The following is a 19,744-nucleotide window of genomic DNA, read 5'->3' as shown; positions in this document are numbered from 1 at the left end:
CCCACCGAGCCATTCGAATCCCATGTATATCCCACCGAGCCATTCTAATCCCATTTATATCCCACCTAGCCATTCTAATCCCATTTATATCCCACTGAGCCATTCTAATCCCATGTATATCCCACTGAGCCATTCTAATCCCATTTATATCCGACCGAGCCATTCTAATCCCATTTATATCCCACTGAGCCATTCTAATCCCATTTATATCCCACTGAGCCATTCTAATCCCATTTATATCCCACCGAGCCATTCTAATCCCATTTATATCCCACTGAGCCATTCTAATCCCATTTATATCCCACTCAGCCATTCTAATCCCATTTATATCCCACCGAGCCATTCTAATCCCATTTTTATCCCACCAAGCCATTCTAATCCCATTTATATCCCACCTAGCCATTCTAATCCCATTTATATCCCACCGAGCTATTCTAATCCCATGTATATCCCACTGAGCCATTCTAATCCCATTTATATCCCACCTAGCCATTCTTATCCCATTTATATCCCACTGAGCCATTCGAATCCCATTTATATCCCACTGAGCCATTTGAATCCCATTTATATCCCACCGAGCCATTCGAATCCCATTTATATCCCACCGAGCCATTTGAATCCCATTTATATCCCACTGAGCCATTCTAATCCCATTTATATCCCACCTACCCTTTCGAATCCCATTTATAGCCCACCGAGCCATTCGAATCCCATTTATATCCCACCGAGCCATTCGAATCCCATTTATATCCCACCTAGCCATTTGAATCCCATTTATATCCCACCGAGCCATTCGAATCCCATTTATATCCCACCGAGCCATTCGAATCCCATTTATATCCCACCGAGCCATTCGAATCCCATTTATATCCCACCGAGCCATTCGAATCCCATTTATATCCCACCGAGCCATTCGAATCCCATTTATATCCCACCTAGCCATTGGAATCCCATTTATATCCCACCGAGCCATTAGAATCCCATTTATATCCCACCGAGCCATTCGAATCCCATTTATATCCCACCGAGCCATTTGAATCCCATTTATATCCCACTGAGCCATTGTAATCCCATTTATATCCCACCTAGCCATTCGAATCCCATTTATATCCCACTGAGCCATTTGAATCCCATTTATATCCCACCGAGCCATTTGAATCCCATTTATATCCCACCGAGCCATTCTAATCCCATTTATATCCCACCGAGCCATTCGAATCCCATTTATATCCCACCTAGACATTCTAATCCCATGTATATCCCACTGAGCCATTCTAATCCCATTTATATCCCACCGAGCCATTCGAATCCCATTTATATCCCACCTAGACATTCTAATCCCATGTATATCCCACTGAGCCATTCTAATTCCATTTATATCCCACCGAGCCATTCGAATCCCATTTATATCCCACCGAGCCCTTCTAATCCCATTTATATCCCACCGAGCCATTCTAATCCCATTTATATCCCACTGAGCCATTTGAATCCCATTTATATCCCACCGAGCCATTCTAATCCCATTTATATCCCACCGAGCCATTCGAAACCCATTTATATCCCACTGAGCCATTCGAATCCCATTTATATCCTACCGAGCCATTCAAATCCCATTTATATCCCACTGAGCCATTCTAATCCCATGTATATCCCACTGAGCCATTCTAATCCCATTTATATCCCACGGAGCCATTCTAATCCCATTTATATCCCACCGAGCCATTCTAATCCCATTTATATCCCACTGAGCCATTCTAATCCCATTTATATCCCACCGAGCCATTCTAATCACATGTATATCCCTCCTAGTCATTCTAATCCCATGTATATCCCACCGAGCCATTCGAATCCCATTTATATCCCACCGAGCCATTCGAATCCCATGTATATCCCACCGAGCCATTCTAATCCCATTTATATCCCACCTAGCCATTCTAATCCCATTTATATCCCACTGAGCCATTCTAATCCCATGTATATCCCACTGAGCCATTCTAATCCCATTTATATCCGACCGAGCCATTCTAATCCCATTTATATCCCACTGAGCCATTCTAATCCCATTTATATCCCACTGAGCCATTCTAATCCCATTTATATCCCACCGAGCCATTCTAATCCCATTTATATCCCACTGAGCCATTCTAATCCCATTTATATCCCACTCAGCCATTCTAATCCCATTTATATCCCACCGAGCCATTCTAATCCCATTTTTATCCCACCAAGCCATTCTAATCCCATTTATATCCCACCTAGCCATTCTAATCCCATTTATATCCCACCGAGCTATTCTAATCCCATGTATATCCCACTGAGCCATTCTAATCCCATTTATATCCCACCTAGCCATTCTTATCCCATTTATATCCCACTGAGCCATTCGAATCCCATTTATATCCCACTGAGCCATTTGAATCCCATTTATATCCCACCGAGCCATTCGAATCCCATTTATATCCCACCGAGCCATTTGAATCCCATTTATATCCCACTGAGCCATTCTAATCCCATTTATATCCCACCTACCCTTTCGAATCCCATTTATAGCCCACCGAGCCATTCGAATCCCATTTATATCCCACCGAGCCATTCGAATCCCATTTATATCCCACCTAGCCATTTGAATCCCATTTATATCCCACCGAGCCATTCGAATCCCATTTATATCCCACCGAGCCATTCGAATCCCATTTATATCCCACCGAGCCATTCGAATCCCATTTATATCCCACCGAGCCATTCGAATCCCATTTATATCCCACCGAGCCATTCGAATCCCATTTATATCCCACCTAGCCATTGGAATCCCATTTATATCCCACCGAGCCATTAGAATCCCATTTATATCCCACCGAGCCATTCGAATCCCATTTATATCCCACCGAGCCATTTGAATCCCATTTATATCCCACTGAGCCATTGTAATCCCATTTATATCCCACCTAGCCATTCGAATCCCATTTATATCCCACTGAGCCATTTGAATCCCATTTATATCCCACCGAGCCATTTGAATCCCATTTATATCCCACCGAGCCATTCTAATCCCATTTATATCCCACCGAGCCATTCGAATCCCATTTATATCCCACCTAGACATTCTAATCCCATGTATATCCCACTGAGCCATTCTAATCCCATTTATATCCCACCGAGCCATTCGAATCCCATTTATATCCCACCTATACATTCTAATCCCATGTATATCCCACTGAGCCATTCTAATTCCATTTATATCCCACCGAGCCATTCGAATCCCATTTATATCCCACCGAGCCATTCTAATCCCATTTATATCCCACCGAGCCATTCTAATCCCATTTATATCCCACTGAGCCATTTGAATCCCATTTATATCCCACCGAGCCATTCTAATCCCATTTATATCCCACTGAGCCATTTGAATCCCATTTATATCCCACTGAGCCATTCAAATCCCATTTATATCCCACCGAGCCATTCGAATCCCATTTATATCCCACCGAGCCATTCGAAACCCATTTATATCCCACCGAGCCATTCTAATCCCATTTATATCCCACCGAGCCATTCTAATCCCATTTATATCCCACTGAGCCATTCTAATCCCATTTATATCCCACCGAGCCATTCGAATCCCATTTATATCCCACCGAGCCATTCGAATCCCATTTATATCCCACCGAGCCATTCGAATCCCATTTATATCCCACCTAGCCATTGGAATCCCATTTATATCCCACCGAGCCATTAGAATCCCATTTATATCCCACCGAGCCATTCGAATCCCATTTATATCCCACCGAGCCATTTGAATCCCATTTATATCCCACTGAGCCATTGTAATCCCATTTATATCCCACCTAGCCATTCGAATCCCATTTATATCCCACTGAGCCATTTGAATCCCATTTATATCCCACCGAGCCATTTGAATCCCATTTATATCCCACCGTGCCATTCTAATCCCATTTATATCCCACCGAGCCATTCGAATCCCATTTATATCCCACCTAGACATTCTAATCCCATGTATATCCCACTGAGCCATTCTAATCCCATTTATATCCCACCGAGCCATTCGAATCCCATTTATATCCCACCTAGACATTCTAATCCCATGCATATCCCACTGAGCCATTCTAATTCCATTTATATCCCACCGAGCCATTCGAATCCCATTTATATCCCACCGAGCCATTCTAATCCCATTTATATCCCACCGAGCCATTCTAATCCCATTTATATCCCACTGAGCCATTTGAATCCCATTTATATCCCACCGAGCCATTCTAATCCCATTTATATCCCACTGAGCCATTTGAATCCCATTTATATCCCACTGAGCCATTCGAATCCCATTTATATCCCACCGAGCCATTCGAATCCCATTTATATCCCACCGAGCCATTCGAAACCCATTTATATCCCACCGAGCCATTCTAATCCCATTTATATCCCACCGAGCCATTCTAATCCCATTTATTTCCCACTGAGCCATTCTAATCCCATTTATATCCCACCTAGCCATTCGAATCCCATGTATTTCCCACCTAGCCATTCTAATCCCATTTATATCCCACCGAGCCATTCTAATCCCATTTGTATCCCACCGAGCCATTCTAATCCCATGTATATCCCACCTAGCCATTCTAATCCCATGTATATCCCACCTAGCCATTCTAATCCCATTTATATCCCACCGAGCCATTCGAAACCCATTTATATCCCACCGAGCCATTCGAATCCCATGTATATCCCACATAGCCATTCTAATCCCATTTATATCCCACCGAGCCATTCTAATTCCATTTATATCCCACCGAGCCATTCTAATCCCATGTATATCCCACCTAGCCATTCTAATCCCATGTATATCACACCGAGCCATTCTAATCCCATGTATATCCCACTGAGCCATTCTAATCCCATTTATATCCCACTGAGCCATTCTAATCCCATTTATATCCCACTGAGCCATTCTAATCCCATTTATATCCCACCGAGCCATTCTAATCCCATTTATATCCCACCGAGCCATTCTAATCCCATTTATATCCCACCGAGCCATTCTAATCCCATTTATATCCCACCGAGCCATTCTAATCCCATGTATATCCCACCTAGCCATTCTAATCCCATTTATATCCCACCTAGCCATTCTAATCCCATTCATATCCCACCTAGCCATTCTAATCCCATTTACATCCCACCTAGCCATTCTAATCCCATTTATATCCCACCGAGCCATTCAAATCCCATTTATATCCCACCGAGCCATTCTAATCCTATTTATATCCCACCGAGCCATTCTAATCCCATGTATATCCCACCTAGCCATTCTAATCCCATGTATATCCCACCTAGCCATTCTAATCCCATTTATATCCCACTGAGCCATTCTAATCCCATGTATATCCCACCGAGCCATTCTAATCCCATGTATATCCCAACTAGCCATTCTAATCCCATTTATATCCCACTGAGCCATTCTAATCCCATTTATATCCCACCGAGCCATTCTAATCCCATGTATATCCCACCGAGCCATTCTAATCCCATTTATATCCCACCGAGCCATTCTAATCCCATTTATATCCCACCGAGCCATTCTAATCCCATGTATATCCCAACTAGCCATTCTAATCCCATTTATATCCCACTGAGCCATTCTAATCCCATGTATATCCCACCGAGCCATTCTAATCCCATGTATATCCCACTGAGCCATTCGAATCCCATTTATATCCCACCGAGCCATTCTAATCCCATTTATATCCCACTGAGCCATTTGAATCCCATTTATATCCCACCGAGCCATTCTAATCCCATTTATATCCCACTGAGCCATTTGAATCCCATTTATATCCCACTGAGCCATTCGAATCCCATTTATATCCCACCGAGCCATTCAAATCCCATTTATATCCCACCGAGCCATTCGAATCCCATTTATATCCCACCGAGCCATTCTAATCCCATTTATATCCCACCGAGCCATTCTAATCCCATTTATATCCCACTGAGCCATTCGAATCCCATGTATATCCCACATAGCCATTCTAATCCCATGTATGTCCCACCTAGCCATTCTAATCCCATGTATATCCCACTGAGCCATTCTAATCCCATTTATATCCCACTGAGCCATTCTAATCCCATGTATATCCCACTGAGCCATTCTAATCCCATTTATATCCCACCGAGCCATTCTAATCCCATTTATATCCCACCGAGCCATTCTAATCCCATGTATATCCCTCCTAGCCATTCTAATCCCATGTATATCCCACCGAGCCATTCGAATCCCATTTATATCCCACCGAGCCATTCGAATCCCATGTATATCCCACCGAGCCATTCAAATCCCATTTATATCCCACCGAGCCATTCTAATCCCATGTATATCCCACCTAGCCAATCTAATCCCATGTATATCACACCTAGCCATTCTAATCCCATTTATATCCCACCGAGCCATTCTACTCCCATTTATATCCCACCTAGCCATTCTAATCCCATTTATATCCCACTGAGCCATTCTAATCCCATTTATATCCCACCGAGCCATTCTAATCCCATTTATATCCCACTGAGCCATTCTAATCCCATGTATAGCCCACCGAGCCATTCTAATCCCATTTATATTCCACCGAGCCATTCTAATCCCATTTATATCCCACCGAGCCATTCTAATCCCATTTATATCCCACTGAGCCATTCAAATCCCATTTATATCCCACCGAGCCATTCGAATCCCATTTATATCCAACTGAGCCATTCTAATCCCATGTATATCCCACTGAGCCATTCTAATCCCATTTATATCCCACCGAGCCATTCTAATCCCATGTATATCCCACCTAGCCATTCTAATCCCATGTATATCCCACCTAGCCATTCTAATCCCATGTATATCCCACCGAGCCATTCTAATCCCATTTATATCCCACTGAGCCATTCTAATCCCATGTATATCCCACCGAGCCATTCTAATCCCATGTATATCCCACCTAGCCATTCTAATCCCATTTGTATCCCACTGAGCCATTCTAATCCCATTTATATCCCACTGAGCCATTCTAATCCCATTTATATCCCACCGAGCCATTCTAATCCCATGTATATCCCACCTAGCCATTCTAATCCCATGTATATCCCACCTAGCCATTCTAATCCCATTTATATCCCACTGAGCCATTTTAATCCCATGTATATCCCACCGAGCCATTCTAATCCCATGTATATCCCACCTAGCCATTCTAATCCCATTTATATCCCACTGAGCCATTCGAATCCCATTTATATCCCACCGAGCCATTCTAATCCCATTTATATCCCACTGAGCCATTTGAATCCCATTTATATCCCACCGAGCCATTCTAATCCCATTTATATCCCACTGAGCCATTCTAATCCCATGTATATCCCACTGAGCCATTCTAATCCCATTTATATCCCACCGAGCCATTCTAATCCCATTTATATCCCACCGAGCCATTCTAATCCCATGTATATCCCTCCTAGCCATTCTAATCCCATGTATATCCCACCGAGCCATTCGAATCCCATTTATATCCCACCGAGCCATTTGAATCCCATGTATATCCCACCGAGCCATTCAAATCCCATTTATATCCCACCGAGCCATTCTAATCCCATGTATATCCCACCTAGCCAATCTAATCCCATGTATATCACACCTAGCCATTCTAATCCCATTTATATCCCACCGAGCCATTCTACTCCCATTTATATCCCACCTAGCCATTCTAATCCCATTTATATCCCACTGAGCCATTCTAATCCCATTTATATCCCACCGAGCCATTCTAATCCCATTTATATCCCACTGAGCCATTCTAATCCCATGTATAGCCCACCGAGCCATTCTAATCCCATTTATATTCCACCGAGCCATTCTAATCCCATTTATATCCCACCGAGCCATTCTAATCCCATTTATATCCCACTGAGCCATTCAAATCCCATTTATATCCCACCGAGCCATTCGAATCCCATTTATATCCAACTGAGCCATTCTAATCCCATGTATATCCCACTGAGCCATTCTAATCCCATTTATATCCCACCGAGCCATTCTAATCCCATGTATATCCCACCTAGCCATTCTAATCCCATGTATATCCCACCTAGCCATTCTAATCCCATGTATATCCCACCGAGCCATTCTAATCCCATTTATATCCCACTGAGCCATTCTAATCCCATGTATATCCCACCGAGCCATTCTAATCCCATGTATATCCCACCTAGCCATTCTAATCCCATTTGTATCCCACTGAGCCATTCTAATCCCATTTATATCCCACTGAGCCATTCTAATCCCATTTATATCCCACCGAGCCATTCTAATCCCATGTATATCCCACCTAGCCATTCTAATCCCTTGTATATCCCACCTAGCCATTCTAATCCCATTTATATCCCACTGAGCCATTTTAATCCCATGTATATCCCACCGAGCCATTCTAATCCCATGTATATCCCACCTAGCCATTCTAATCCCATTTATATCCCACTGAGCCATTCGAATCCCATTTATATCCCACCGAGCCATTCTAATCCCATTTATATCCCACTGAGCCATTTGAATCCCATTTATATCCCACCGAGCCATTCTAATCCCATTTATATCCCACTGAGCCATTTGAATCCCATTTATATCCCACTGAGCCATTCGAATCCCATTTATATCCCACCGAGCCATTCTAATCCCATGTATATCCCACCGAGCCATTCTAATCCCATGTATATCCCACCTAGCCATTCTAATCCCATGTATATCCCACCTAGCCATTCTAATCCCATTTATATCCCACTGAGCCATTCGAATCCCATTTATATTCCACCGAGCCATTCTAATCCCATTTATATCCCACTGAGCCATTTGAATCCCATTTATATCCCACCGAGCCATTCTAATCCCATTTATATCCCACTGAGCCATTTGAATCCCATTTATATCCCACTGAGCCATTCGAATCCCATTTATATCCCACCGAGCCATTCGAATCCCATTTATATCCGACCGAGCCATTCGAATCCCATTTATATCCCACCGAGCCATTCTAATCCCATTTATATCCCACTGAGCCATTCTAATCCCATTTATATCCCAACTAGCCATTCTAACCCCATGTATGTCCCACCTAGCCATTCTAATCCCATTTATATCCCACCGAGCCATTCTAATCCCATTTATATCCCACCGAGCCATTCTAATCCCATGAATATCCCACCTAGCCATCCTAATCCCATGTATATCCCACCTAGCCATTCTAATCCCATTTATATCCCACCGAGCCATTCTAATCCCATGTATATCACACCTAGCCATTCTAATCCCATTTATATCCCACTGAGCCATTCTAATCCCATGTATATCCCACCGAGCCATTCTAATCCCATGTATATCCCACTGAGCCATTCTAATCCCATTTATATCCCACTGAGCCATTCTAATCCCATTTATATCCAACTGAGCCATTCTAATCCCATGTATATCCCACCGAGCCATTCTAATCCCATTTATATCCCACTGAGCCATTCTAATCCCATTTATATCCCACTGAGCCATTCTAATCCCATTTATATCCCACCGAGCCATTCTAATCCCATGTATATCCCACCTAGCCATTCTAATCCCATTTATATCCCACTGAGCCATTCTAATCCCATTTATATCCCACCGAGCCATTCTAATCCCATGTATATCCCACCTAGCCATTCTAATCCCATTTATATCCCACTGAGCCATTCTAATCCCATTTATATCCCACCGAGCCATTCTAATCCCATGTATATCCCACCTAGCCATTCTAATCCCATTTATATCCCACCGAGCCATTCTAATCCCATTTATATCCCACCGAGCCATTCTAATCCCATTTATATCCCACTGAGCCATTCTAATCCCATGTATATCCCACCGAGCCATTCTAATCCCATTTATATCCCACCGAGCCATTCTAATCCCATTTATATCCCACCGAGCCATTCTAATCCCATTTATATCCCACTGAGCCATTCAAATCCCATTTATATCCCACCGAGCCGTTCGAATCCCATTTATATCCAACTGAGCCATTCTAATCCCATGTATATCCCACTGAGCCATTCTAATCCCATTTATATCCCACCGAGCCATTCTAATCCCATGTATATCCCACCGAGCCATTCTAATCCCATTTATATCCCACCGAGCCATTCTAATCCCATGTATATCCCACCGAGCCATTCTAATCCCATGTATATCCCACCTAGCCATTCTAATCCCATTTATATCCCACTGAGCCATTCTAATCCCATGTATATCCCACCGAGCCATTCTAATCCCATGTATATCCCACCTAGCCATTCTAATCCCATTTATATCCCACTGAGCCATTCTAATCCCATTTATATCCCACTGTGCCATTCTAATCCCATTTATATCCCACCGAGCCATTCTAATCCCATGTATATCCCACCGAGCCATTCTAATCCCATTTATATCCCACCGAGCCATTCTAATCCCATGTATATCCCATCTAGCCATTCTAATCCCATTTATATCCCACCGAGCCATTCTAATCCCATTTATATCCCACCGAGCCATTCTAATCCCATTTATATCCCACCGAGCCATTCTAATCCCATGTATATCCCACCTAGCCATTCTAATCCCATTTATATCCCACCAAGCCATTCTAATCCCATTTATATCCCACCGAGCCATTCTAATCCCATTTATATCCCACCGAGCCATTCTAATCCCATTTATATCCCACCGAGCCATTCTAATCCCATTTATATCCCACTGAGCCATTCTAATCCCATGTATATCCCACCTAGCCATTCTAATCCCATTTATATCCCACTGAGCCATTCAAATCCCATGTATATCCCACTGAGCCATTCTAATTCCATTTATATCCCACAGAGCCATTCAAATCCCTTTTATATCCCACTGAGCCATTCTAATTCCATTTATATCCCACTGAGCCATTCTAATCCCATGTATATCCCACTGAGCCATTCTAATCCCATTTATATCCCACCGAGCCATTCTAATCCCATGTATATCCCACTGAGCCATTCTAATCCCATTTATATCCCACCGAGCCATTCTAATCCCATTTATATCCCACCGAGCCATTCTAATCACATTTATATCCCACCGAGCCATTCTAATCCCATGTATATCCCACCGAGCCATTCTAATCCCATTTATATCCCACCTAGCCATTCTAATCCCATTTTCCAGCACGTGGCCCATAGCGCAGCCGGAGCGAGCTCTGAAGGCTCTGCCGTCACCTGGTGCTGCCAGTCCTGGAGGGCCGCTCTCATCTCTACCAGGGTCTCAATGCTCGCAGCCATGGAGCACAGGGACAAGGCCACGTCCCTCTGGGACTGCAGCACGTCATTCAGGAGCTGAGCCAGGACTGGCGCACATGGTTGGCATCACTTCCTGCGCCTGCAGGCAGTTGGACCAACAGGTGCTGGATGGTTGCTGACACCCGTCATGTGGTCCCAGCTCTGTGTCTGCATCTCCAACATGGATGGGACCGCCCTTTCCAGAAGCCTGAGACCCGCCTGGACCCTCGGGTCAGGCCGCCCTCTGACCGCCCGCCCGCTCGGGGGTTCCTACCTCCATATGATGTACCGCAGCACACATATGGTGCATACCAGTTACTGCCCAGGAGCCTGTTCACTGAATACAAGGTGAGTATCTCTGGCATTGTGACGGTGTCAGCAGGGACGGAAAGTCAGTGTCGTACCCGGACGTGCTCCGGGGTGTCGCGAGTTGCAGCGGTAAGTGCGCGTCACCAACAGTTCCAACCTTGTCACCAGGTGAGCTGTGGAGGCGAGGCATGCCAGATGGACGGTGGCACAGCGGTTAGCACTACTGCCTCACTGCTCCAGGGACCCGGGTTCAATTCCGGCCTTAGGTGACTGTCTGTGTGGGGTTTGCACTTTCTTCCCGTGACTGTGTGGGTTTCCTCCGGGTGCTCCGGTTTCCTCCCACACTCCAAAGATGTGCAGTGTCATGAGAATGCTGCTTTAAGAAATGTTTGGCTGCTCATATTACTGCAGTGATGTCAGAGTGTGGGTGGAGCTGGGCTGGTGTCAGCTTTTTACTTTTGTTTTAGGCTCTTTGCTGCAGTATGTGTTTCAGCTTTGTTTTCAGTGTGGGAGCTGAAGCCAGACAGAGCAGGTGTACTGTTGATCACTCTGCCATGAAAAGACTATCTCTTGATCATTTGGTGAATTCAGAATTATAAATGTTCTCAGTAGTGAATGTAAACCTGATGTATTTCTATTAAAAGGTGTTTTTTTTGTTTTCTGGATTTTGTTTGGGAAGTTATTAAGGATTACTTAGTGCTGTATACTTTGGGGGTTGTATTTGAATTAATAGTTGCTAAAATGTTCACTGTATGTTTTAAAAAGGTTAAACACTGTTTTGCTTCAAAACATAATTTTCATTTCTGCTGTCCCACACCTGTAGAGTGGGCCTTGTGCTCCCCATACCACAATCTATTGAAAGTTGTGGGTCAGGTGAACTCCATGATACACTTTGGGGTTCTCTAAACCCTGGCTCATAACAGCAGGTTTGGTGGATTGGCCATGATCAATTTCCTCTTAGTGTCCAAAAGGTTAGGTGGTGTTACTGGGTTACAGGGATGGGGTGGAGGCGAGGGCTTGGATAGGGTGCTCTTTCCAAGGGCTGGTGTAGACTTGATGGGCCAAATGGCCTCCTTCTGCATTGACAAATAGTACATTGACAAATAGTGATTGGTTACAATGCGGAACAAGGAGCCACGCAAAGCAAAAACATGGCAAGAGCAGCATAGGACACTGTAAACAGTGTTCCTACAGGGAACAGATCAGTATGAGGGAGAGTATTTGAGGAGTCTGGTAGCTGTGGGGATGAAGCTATTCCTATGTCTGGATGTGCAGGTCTTCCAACTTCTGTACCTTCTGCCTGATGGAAGGTTCTGGAAGAGGGCAAAGCCTGGGTGGGAGGGGTCTCTGACAATGCTGTCTGCCTTCCTGAGGCAGCGAGAGGTGTAGACAGAATCAATGTGCGGGTGGCAATCTTGTGTGATGTGTTGGGCTCAGTTCACCACACTCTGTAATTTCTTGCGAGCTTGGACTGAGCAGTTGCCATACCAAGCTGTGATGCAGCCGGATAGGATGCCCTCTATGGCACACCTGTAGAAGTTTGTGAGAGTCGATGCAGGCATGCCGAATTTCTTTAGCTTCCGGAGGAAGTAGAAACGTTGCTGGGCTTTTTTTGTGAGGGCCACGAAAGAATCCAGCACAAGTTTTAAGGATACAAAGAAATAACATTTATTTACAATAACGTATAGATACAACAGCAGCAGCAACTTTGCTTGCTGCTCACTCCTTCCTGGCTGGTTCCAAACTGGCCAGCTTTATTTATACAGGGAGTCTGCTAATGATTTCTCCGCCCCCCTCATTGGGGAAGCTCATACTCCCACAGGATTGTGGGATTGCAATTAGTCCCCAGCCAATGGTAAGAAGGCAGGTTACAACAGCTTTCTTGACTGTTGCATCAATGTGAGTGGACCAGGACATGCTGTTGGTGATGGTGACCCCCGGGAACGAAAGTCGATGATCAGTTCCTTTTGACATTTAGAGAGAGGGTGTTTTTGGTACACCATGCAACCAAGTGATCGATCTCCCTTGAATGAGACTGGCTTTCCCTGAATATCTCTTTTAAGTTACCAAAGCCGGTCGCCACAACCTGTTTACTTCTGGAACAGTTTTTAAAATGAAAATAGAGAGAGAGAGACAGGCCAAAACACTTCTTTCTCCTTGTCTGCAGTCCACAGCACTCAAAAACTGAAAGCGAAACCAAAAACCTCACACAGCCACAGCCCAGCTCCACCCACACAATGACATCACTGAAACCATGTGATAAGACAAACACCTTTCTTAAAGGGATACTCACATGACAATGTGTCATGGGGGCTCCCTGCTCCCCCCTGGCCCACCCAGCCACTGCACAACACCCAGCCCGCCCTCCACACCCGTCAGACAGAGGTTAGAGGCAAATTGGACTGGTGAAGAAAGTGTTTAATGGTGACTATCTATGAAATGTGTGCCCTTCCCCGTTACTATCTGCTCTCTACTACACCCGGGCCAACTTAAGCCATCTACTTTTCTTATCTTCTATGTGTTTCCCCAGACAGCACATCAGGAGTGGAATGACTTCCTATTTGTCTTGCCGTCTGCTCGGTCATGGCCTTGGCACTCATCCTCTGGATGGACTGGCCAAACGTTGGGTATCAAAGGTGAAGACGTGGCATTCTGTTGTGCCCACTGCCCAGCAGATACCCCGTGCCCTCCTCCTGCATTACTAGGTGCATTCCAATGCACTTGCCACTCTTTGATGTGGTTGATGTTGGTATACAATTGGGGTTTCAGCACTTAGAATTACTCATCCATGAAGTGAAATGAATGAATGAAGGCTGCGGCTGTTTTGTGGAAGCTGTCAATCACAGTCCACTACTGTAAACGAATGAATGGCTTACAGCTAATAATAATAATCTTTATTATTGTCACAAGTAGGCTTACATTGACACTGCAATGAAGTTACTGTGAAAAGCCCCTCGTTGTCACATTCCGGCGCCTGTTCGGGCACACGGGGAGAACTCAGAATGTCCAATTCACCTAACAGCTTTTCTACTGCCTCTGGCAGCTTGTTCCAGACACTCATCACCCTCTTGTGAGAGGAAACCGGAGCAACCGGAGGAAACCCACGCAGACACGGGAGAACGTGCAGACTCCGCACAGACAGTGACCCAAGCCGGAATCGAACCTGGGACCCTGGTGCTGTGAAGCACAGTGCTAACCACTGTGTTACCTTGATGCCCATACTACAGGATCACAGGTCACAGCTGTTCTCCTTCCAGAAATGGACACTTGGTGCTTCCAGGTTAGTGTTACACCTGTAATTTATTTCATGGCCCTCCCTGGACTACTCTCTAGCTTCCAGACAGGGTCTCATTTCTGGAGTGGGGGGCTGTGGAGGTCCCTCCAATCAGGAGGTCCCTGAGGGGGTCCTCCTATTAAAGGGGCCTGGGGGGTGGGGGGGGGTGGCCATAGAGTCATAGAGGTATACATCATGGAAACAGACCCGTCAGCCCAACTTGTCCATGCCACCCAGTTTTTACCACTAAGCCAGTCCCAACCGCCCGCATTTGGCCCATATCCCTCTATACCCAGCTTTCCCATATAGCTGTCTAAATTCTTTTTAAAAGACAAAATTGTACCCGCCTCTACTACTGCCTCTGGCAGCTCGTTCCAGACGCTCATCACCCTCTGTGTAAAACAAATAATAAGGGAGTCCCTGGGGTGTTGGGGTCTCCTTATTGAGGGGGTCCCGGGTGGTCTCCCTATTAAGGGGGTCCCCTGCTTTTGTGATTTTAAAAAGATCCTGTGCCTCCGGCCTCCCAGCCGCATGCTCTTGGCAGCGGGAGCTGGAGTGCCGTTGGCTGGGGGTGGGATTGTCTGCTTCCACTGGGAATTCGCATTGGAGCCATCCCGCGCTGCCTGGAAACCCGTCAGGGAAGCTGTGCTGGGGGCAGGACTAGTGAACCCCACCAGCATGAACGGCCAATTAATTCCAGCCATTGTATTTCATCTATGTTGTTATTATTCTACTTAACGTACCTTTGCATTCCCTTAAAGCAACAGCTTTTACTGCCACCAATGTGTGTTCAACCGGAAAGAAAAAGTGCAACTCTTTCCTTGCATTTTCATCATCATGACTCCCATGTAGCTGGTTAAATGGAACATCTTCTATTGCAAATCTTGCACGCAAGCTAAGAAATAGAACAAGGAGTATATATGTCAATATCTTAGCCCAGACTTTACAGAAACAGCCCAACTGAAATATTTTTTGCTTTGCTGAACTTGCACAAGGAAAGCTTTTAAACTCTGTGGTGCTCTTTGTGATTCTTGTTCTCAGGATGGATGTTGTAGTGTTCACAAAGACCACAGAAGCTAAGTTCATTAACCAAGCTAACATCTATTTACACTACTTATTAAAGCTCGACCACTTACTCCTATAGTAAACAATAATCTAGTGATCTACAATCTACACTCAATTAACACTAGTCTCTACACTCTATCTATAACTGTAGTCTGATCTCTCCTCACTGCTCCTATGCCCTCCTCTCGAGCCTTCTCCCAGAAGTCTGTGAGTCCGTGCTTTATATAGTTCTACATCTAGCTCCATCTAGTGGTTAATTCTGATACAACATTAACCCTTTGTATTCTGAACATTTCCCATAATGGCACATTCCCCCTTCCTTTGATAAAAATTTTGAAATTCTTTCTAACATTTTTTACATACATTGTCGAGAATGCTTTCATACTGTGCATGCTGAATGTTCTGTTACATGTCATAACTGGAATTACAGAGTTGCAGTCCTTAGTGTTTTACAAAATTTAGTCAATTAGGTGGTTTTCTTGTCCTTTTTGACCTTGCAGTGTCATTAGAATTTTCTGTTGACTGTTCCGTCTGTGTATTTGATAACAACGCTGGTCAGTCAATGTTGCAAAACATGGTGGGCGGGATTCTCCTTCTGCCAACGCTGAAATCGCGAAACGTGATTGGGCGGAGAATAGTCTCCGACGCCAAAATTGCGCTAGGCGCCGGTTTGGTGCCAAATCCCTGTCAGCAGGGACGGGCGCTAGGACCAGGGGCACCGATGGGGCTGGGGGTGGGGGACATGCGGAGGCAGAGCCCACACTGCCAACAGGGCCACAGTATAAACCATGGAACCTGGTTGGGCACGGGAGTATGCGCCATGCTAACATGTTGGCCTTTCACCTGCTGCAGACAATGGCATTTGGCATTGCACCAGCAATGGTGGCCATCCTGGTGATGGTCGCAGCTCTGTGAGATGCCCTGTGGCTGTGTGAGCAGGAACCGCTCGAAGAGGAGGGGGAAGCTGCAGCAGCGGAGCGGGCAGCAGCGGAGTGGGCGGCAGCGGAGTGGGCAGCAGCGGAGTGGGCGGCAGCGGAGTGGGCTGCAGCGGTGCGAGCAGCAGCGGAGTGGGCGGCAGCGGAGTGGGCGGCAGCTGAGCCGGCAGCAGCGGAGCGGGCAGCAGCGGAGCGGGCAGCAGCGGAGTGGGCAGCAGCGGAGCGGGCAGCAGCGGTGTGGGCAGCAGCGGAGCGGGCAGCAGGGGAGTGGGCAGCAGCGGAGTGGGCAGCAGCGGTGCGAGCAGCAGCGGAGTGGGCGGCAGCGGAGTGGGCAGCAGCAGAGTGGGCAGCAGCGGTGCGAGCAGCAGCGGAGTGGGCAGCAGCGGACTGGGCAGCAGCGGAGTGGGCAGCAGCGGAGTGGGCAGCAGCGGAGTGGGCAGCAGCGGTGCGAGCAGCAGCGGAGTGGGCGGCAGCGGACTGGGCAGCAGCGGAGTGGGCAGCAGCAGAGTGGGCAGCAGCAGTGCGAGCAGCAGCGGACTGGGCAGCAGCGGAGTGGGCAGCAGCGGAGTGGGCAGCAGCAGAGCGGGCAGCAGCGGTGCGAGCAGCAGCGGAGTGGGCAGCAGCGGAGTGGGCAGCAGCAGAGTGGGCAGCAGCAAAGTGGGCAGCAGCGGCATGGGCAGCAGCGGAGTGGGCAGCAGCAGAGCAGGCAGCAGCGGAGTGGGCAGCAGCGGAGTGGGCAGCAGCGGAGCAGGCAGCAGAGGAGTGGGCAGCAGCGGAGCGAGCAGCAGCGGAGTGGGCAGCAGCGGAGCGGGCAGCAGCAGAGTGGGCAGCAGCGGTGCGAGCAGCAGTGGAGTGGGCAGCAGCGGAGCAGGCAGCAGCGGAGCGGGCAGCAGCAAAGTGGGCAGCAGCGGTGCGAGCAGCAGTGGAGTGGGCAGCAGCGGCGTGAGCAGCTGCGGAGTGGGCAGAAGCGGAGCGAGCAGCAGCGGAGTGGGCAGCAGCGGAGTGGGCAGCAGCAGTGCGAGCAGCAGCAGTGCGAGCAGCAGCGGAGCGGGCAGCAGCAGAGCGGGCGGCAGCGGTGCGAGCAGCAGCAGAGCGAGCAGCAGCGGCGTGAGCAGCAGCGGAGCGGGCAGCAGCAGAGCGGGCGGCAGCGGTGCGAGCAGCAGCGGAGTGGGCAGCAGCAGAGCGAGCAGCAGCGGAGCGGGCAGCAGCAGTGCGAGCAGCAGCGGAGTGGGCAGCAGCGGAGCGGGCAGCAGCGGAGCGGGCAGCAGCAGTGCGAGCAGCCGCGGAGCGGGCAGCAGCAGCGTGAGCAGCAGCGGAGTGGGCAGCAGTGGCGTGGGCAGCGGTGGAGTGGGCAGCAGCGGTGTGGGCAGCAGCGGAGTGGGCAGCAGTGGAGGGGGCACCAGTGGAGGGGGCAGCAGTGGAGCGGGCAACAGCGGAGGGGGCAGCAGCGTAGCAGGAAGCAGCGGAGCGGGCAGCAGCGGAGGTGGCAGCAGTGGAGCGGGCAACAGCGGCGTGAGCAGCAGCAGAGTGGGCAGCAGCAGTGCGAGCAGCAGCGGAGCGGGCAGCAGCGGAGTGGGCAGCAGCAGTGCGAGCAGCAGCAGTGCGAGCAGCAGCGGAGCGGGCAGCAGCAGAGCGAGCAGCAGCGGAGTGGGCAGCAGCAGTGCGAGCAGCAGCGGAGTGGGCAGCAGCAGAGCGAGCTGCAGCGGAGCGGGCAGCAGCAGAGTGGGAAGCAGCAGAGCGGGCAGCAGCAGTGCGAGCAGCAGCGGAGTGGGCAGCAGCAGAGTGGGCAGCAGTGGAGTGGGCAGCAGCAGAGTGGGCAGCAGCAGAGCGGGTAGCAGCAGAGCGGGCAGCAGCAGTGCGAGCAGCAGCGGAGTGGGTAGCAGCGGAGTGGGCAGCAGTGGAATGGGCTGAGATGAACGGACTAAAGAGGGGCAGGAGGCAGCTGTAAAGGCTGGAGAAAGGGTCCAGAAGAGGTTCACAAGAATGATCCCTGGAATTAAGAACTTGTCATGTGAGGAACGGTTGAGGATTCTGGGTCTGTGCTCGTTGGAGTTTAGAAGGATGAGAGGGGATGTTATTGAAACTTACAGGATACTGCGAGGCCTGGATAGAGTGGACGTGGAGAGGATATTTCCACTTGTAGGAAAAACTAGAACCAGAGGACACCATCTCAGACTAAAGGGACGATCCTTTAAAACAGAGATGAGGAGGAATTTCTTCAGCCAGAGGGCGGCAAATCTGTGGAACTCTTTGCCGCAGAAGGCTGTGGAGGCCAATTCACTAAGTGTCTTTAAGGCACAGACAGATAGGTTCTTGATTAATAAGGGGATTGGGGTTATGGGGAGAAGGCAGGAGAATGGGGATGAGAAAAATATCAGCCATGATTGGATGGCGGAGCAGACTCGATGGGCCGAGTGGCCTAATTCTGCTCCTATGTCTTGTGGTCTTATGGAGGGCCGGCTGCCCAACAGGCTGAGGAGGAGGAGGTGCCAAGGAGGCGCTGCATGAGGCCTCGTGTATACCGGCAGCGCCTGTCATTCGAGGACCTGCATATGCCTTCGGAGACACCGGCCGAGCAGAGAGAAGCAGTGCGACACGTATGATGGCGTTCTGGGACCGCGGGCGTATGACCCGTGACTGTCAAGGTGATGGTCACCCTAAACATCTATGCAACCTTCCCCACCGAATGGGGACTTGCCTGGGATTTCACAGACCTCGGTGCACGGATGAATCCATGCCATCACCGAGACCCCACATGCCCAGGTACATAAATACATCCATTTCCATGTGGACGGAGCCC

At 47.9% G+C, this 19,744-nt stretch overlaps 1 protein-coding gene across 1 annotated transcript in view; it reads right to left on the bottom strand.

Annotated features, from left to right (window-relative positions):
* The window catches only part of LOC140386076 (thioredoxin domain-containing protein 6-like), a 203,381-nt gene that overhangs the window by 58,598 nt on the left and 125,039 nt on the right, over positions 1 to 19,744 (bottom strand). The window contains exon 12 of the mRNA XM_072468653.1: positions 15,688 to 15,839. Coding sequence (XP_072324754.1) covers positions 15,688 to 15,839 — 152 coding nt within the window. The remainder of the gene's footprint in view (positions 1 to 15,687; positions 15,840 to 19,744) is intronic.

The sequence above is a fragment of the Scyliorhinus torazame genome, chromosome 11, assembly GCF_047496885.1.
Source record: "Scyliorhinus torazame isolate Kashiwa2021f chromosome 11, sScyTor2.1, whole genome shotgun sequence".
Classification (NCBI taxonomy): domain Eukaryota; kingdom Metazoa; phylum Chordata; class Chondrichthyes; order Carcharhiniformes; family Scyliorhinidae; genus Scyliorhinus; species Scyliorhinus torazame.
Note: the sequence above shows the minus strand (reverse complement) of the source record. Positions and strands in the feature narration are given on the sequence as shown.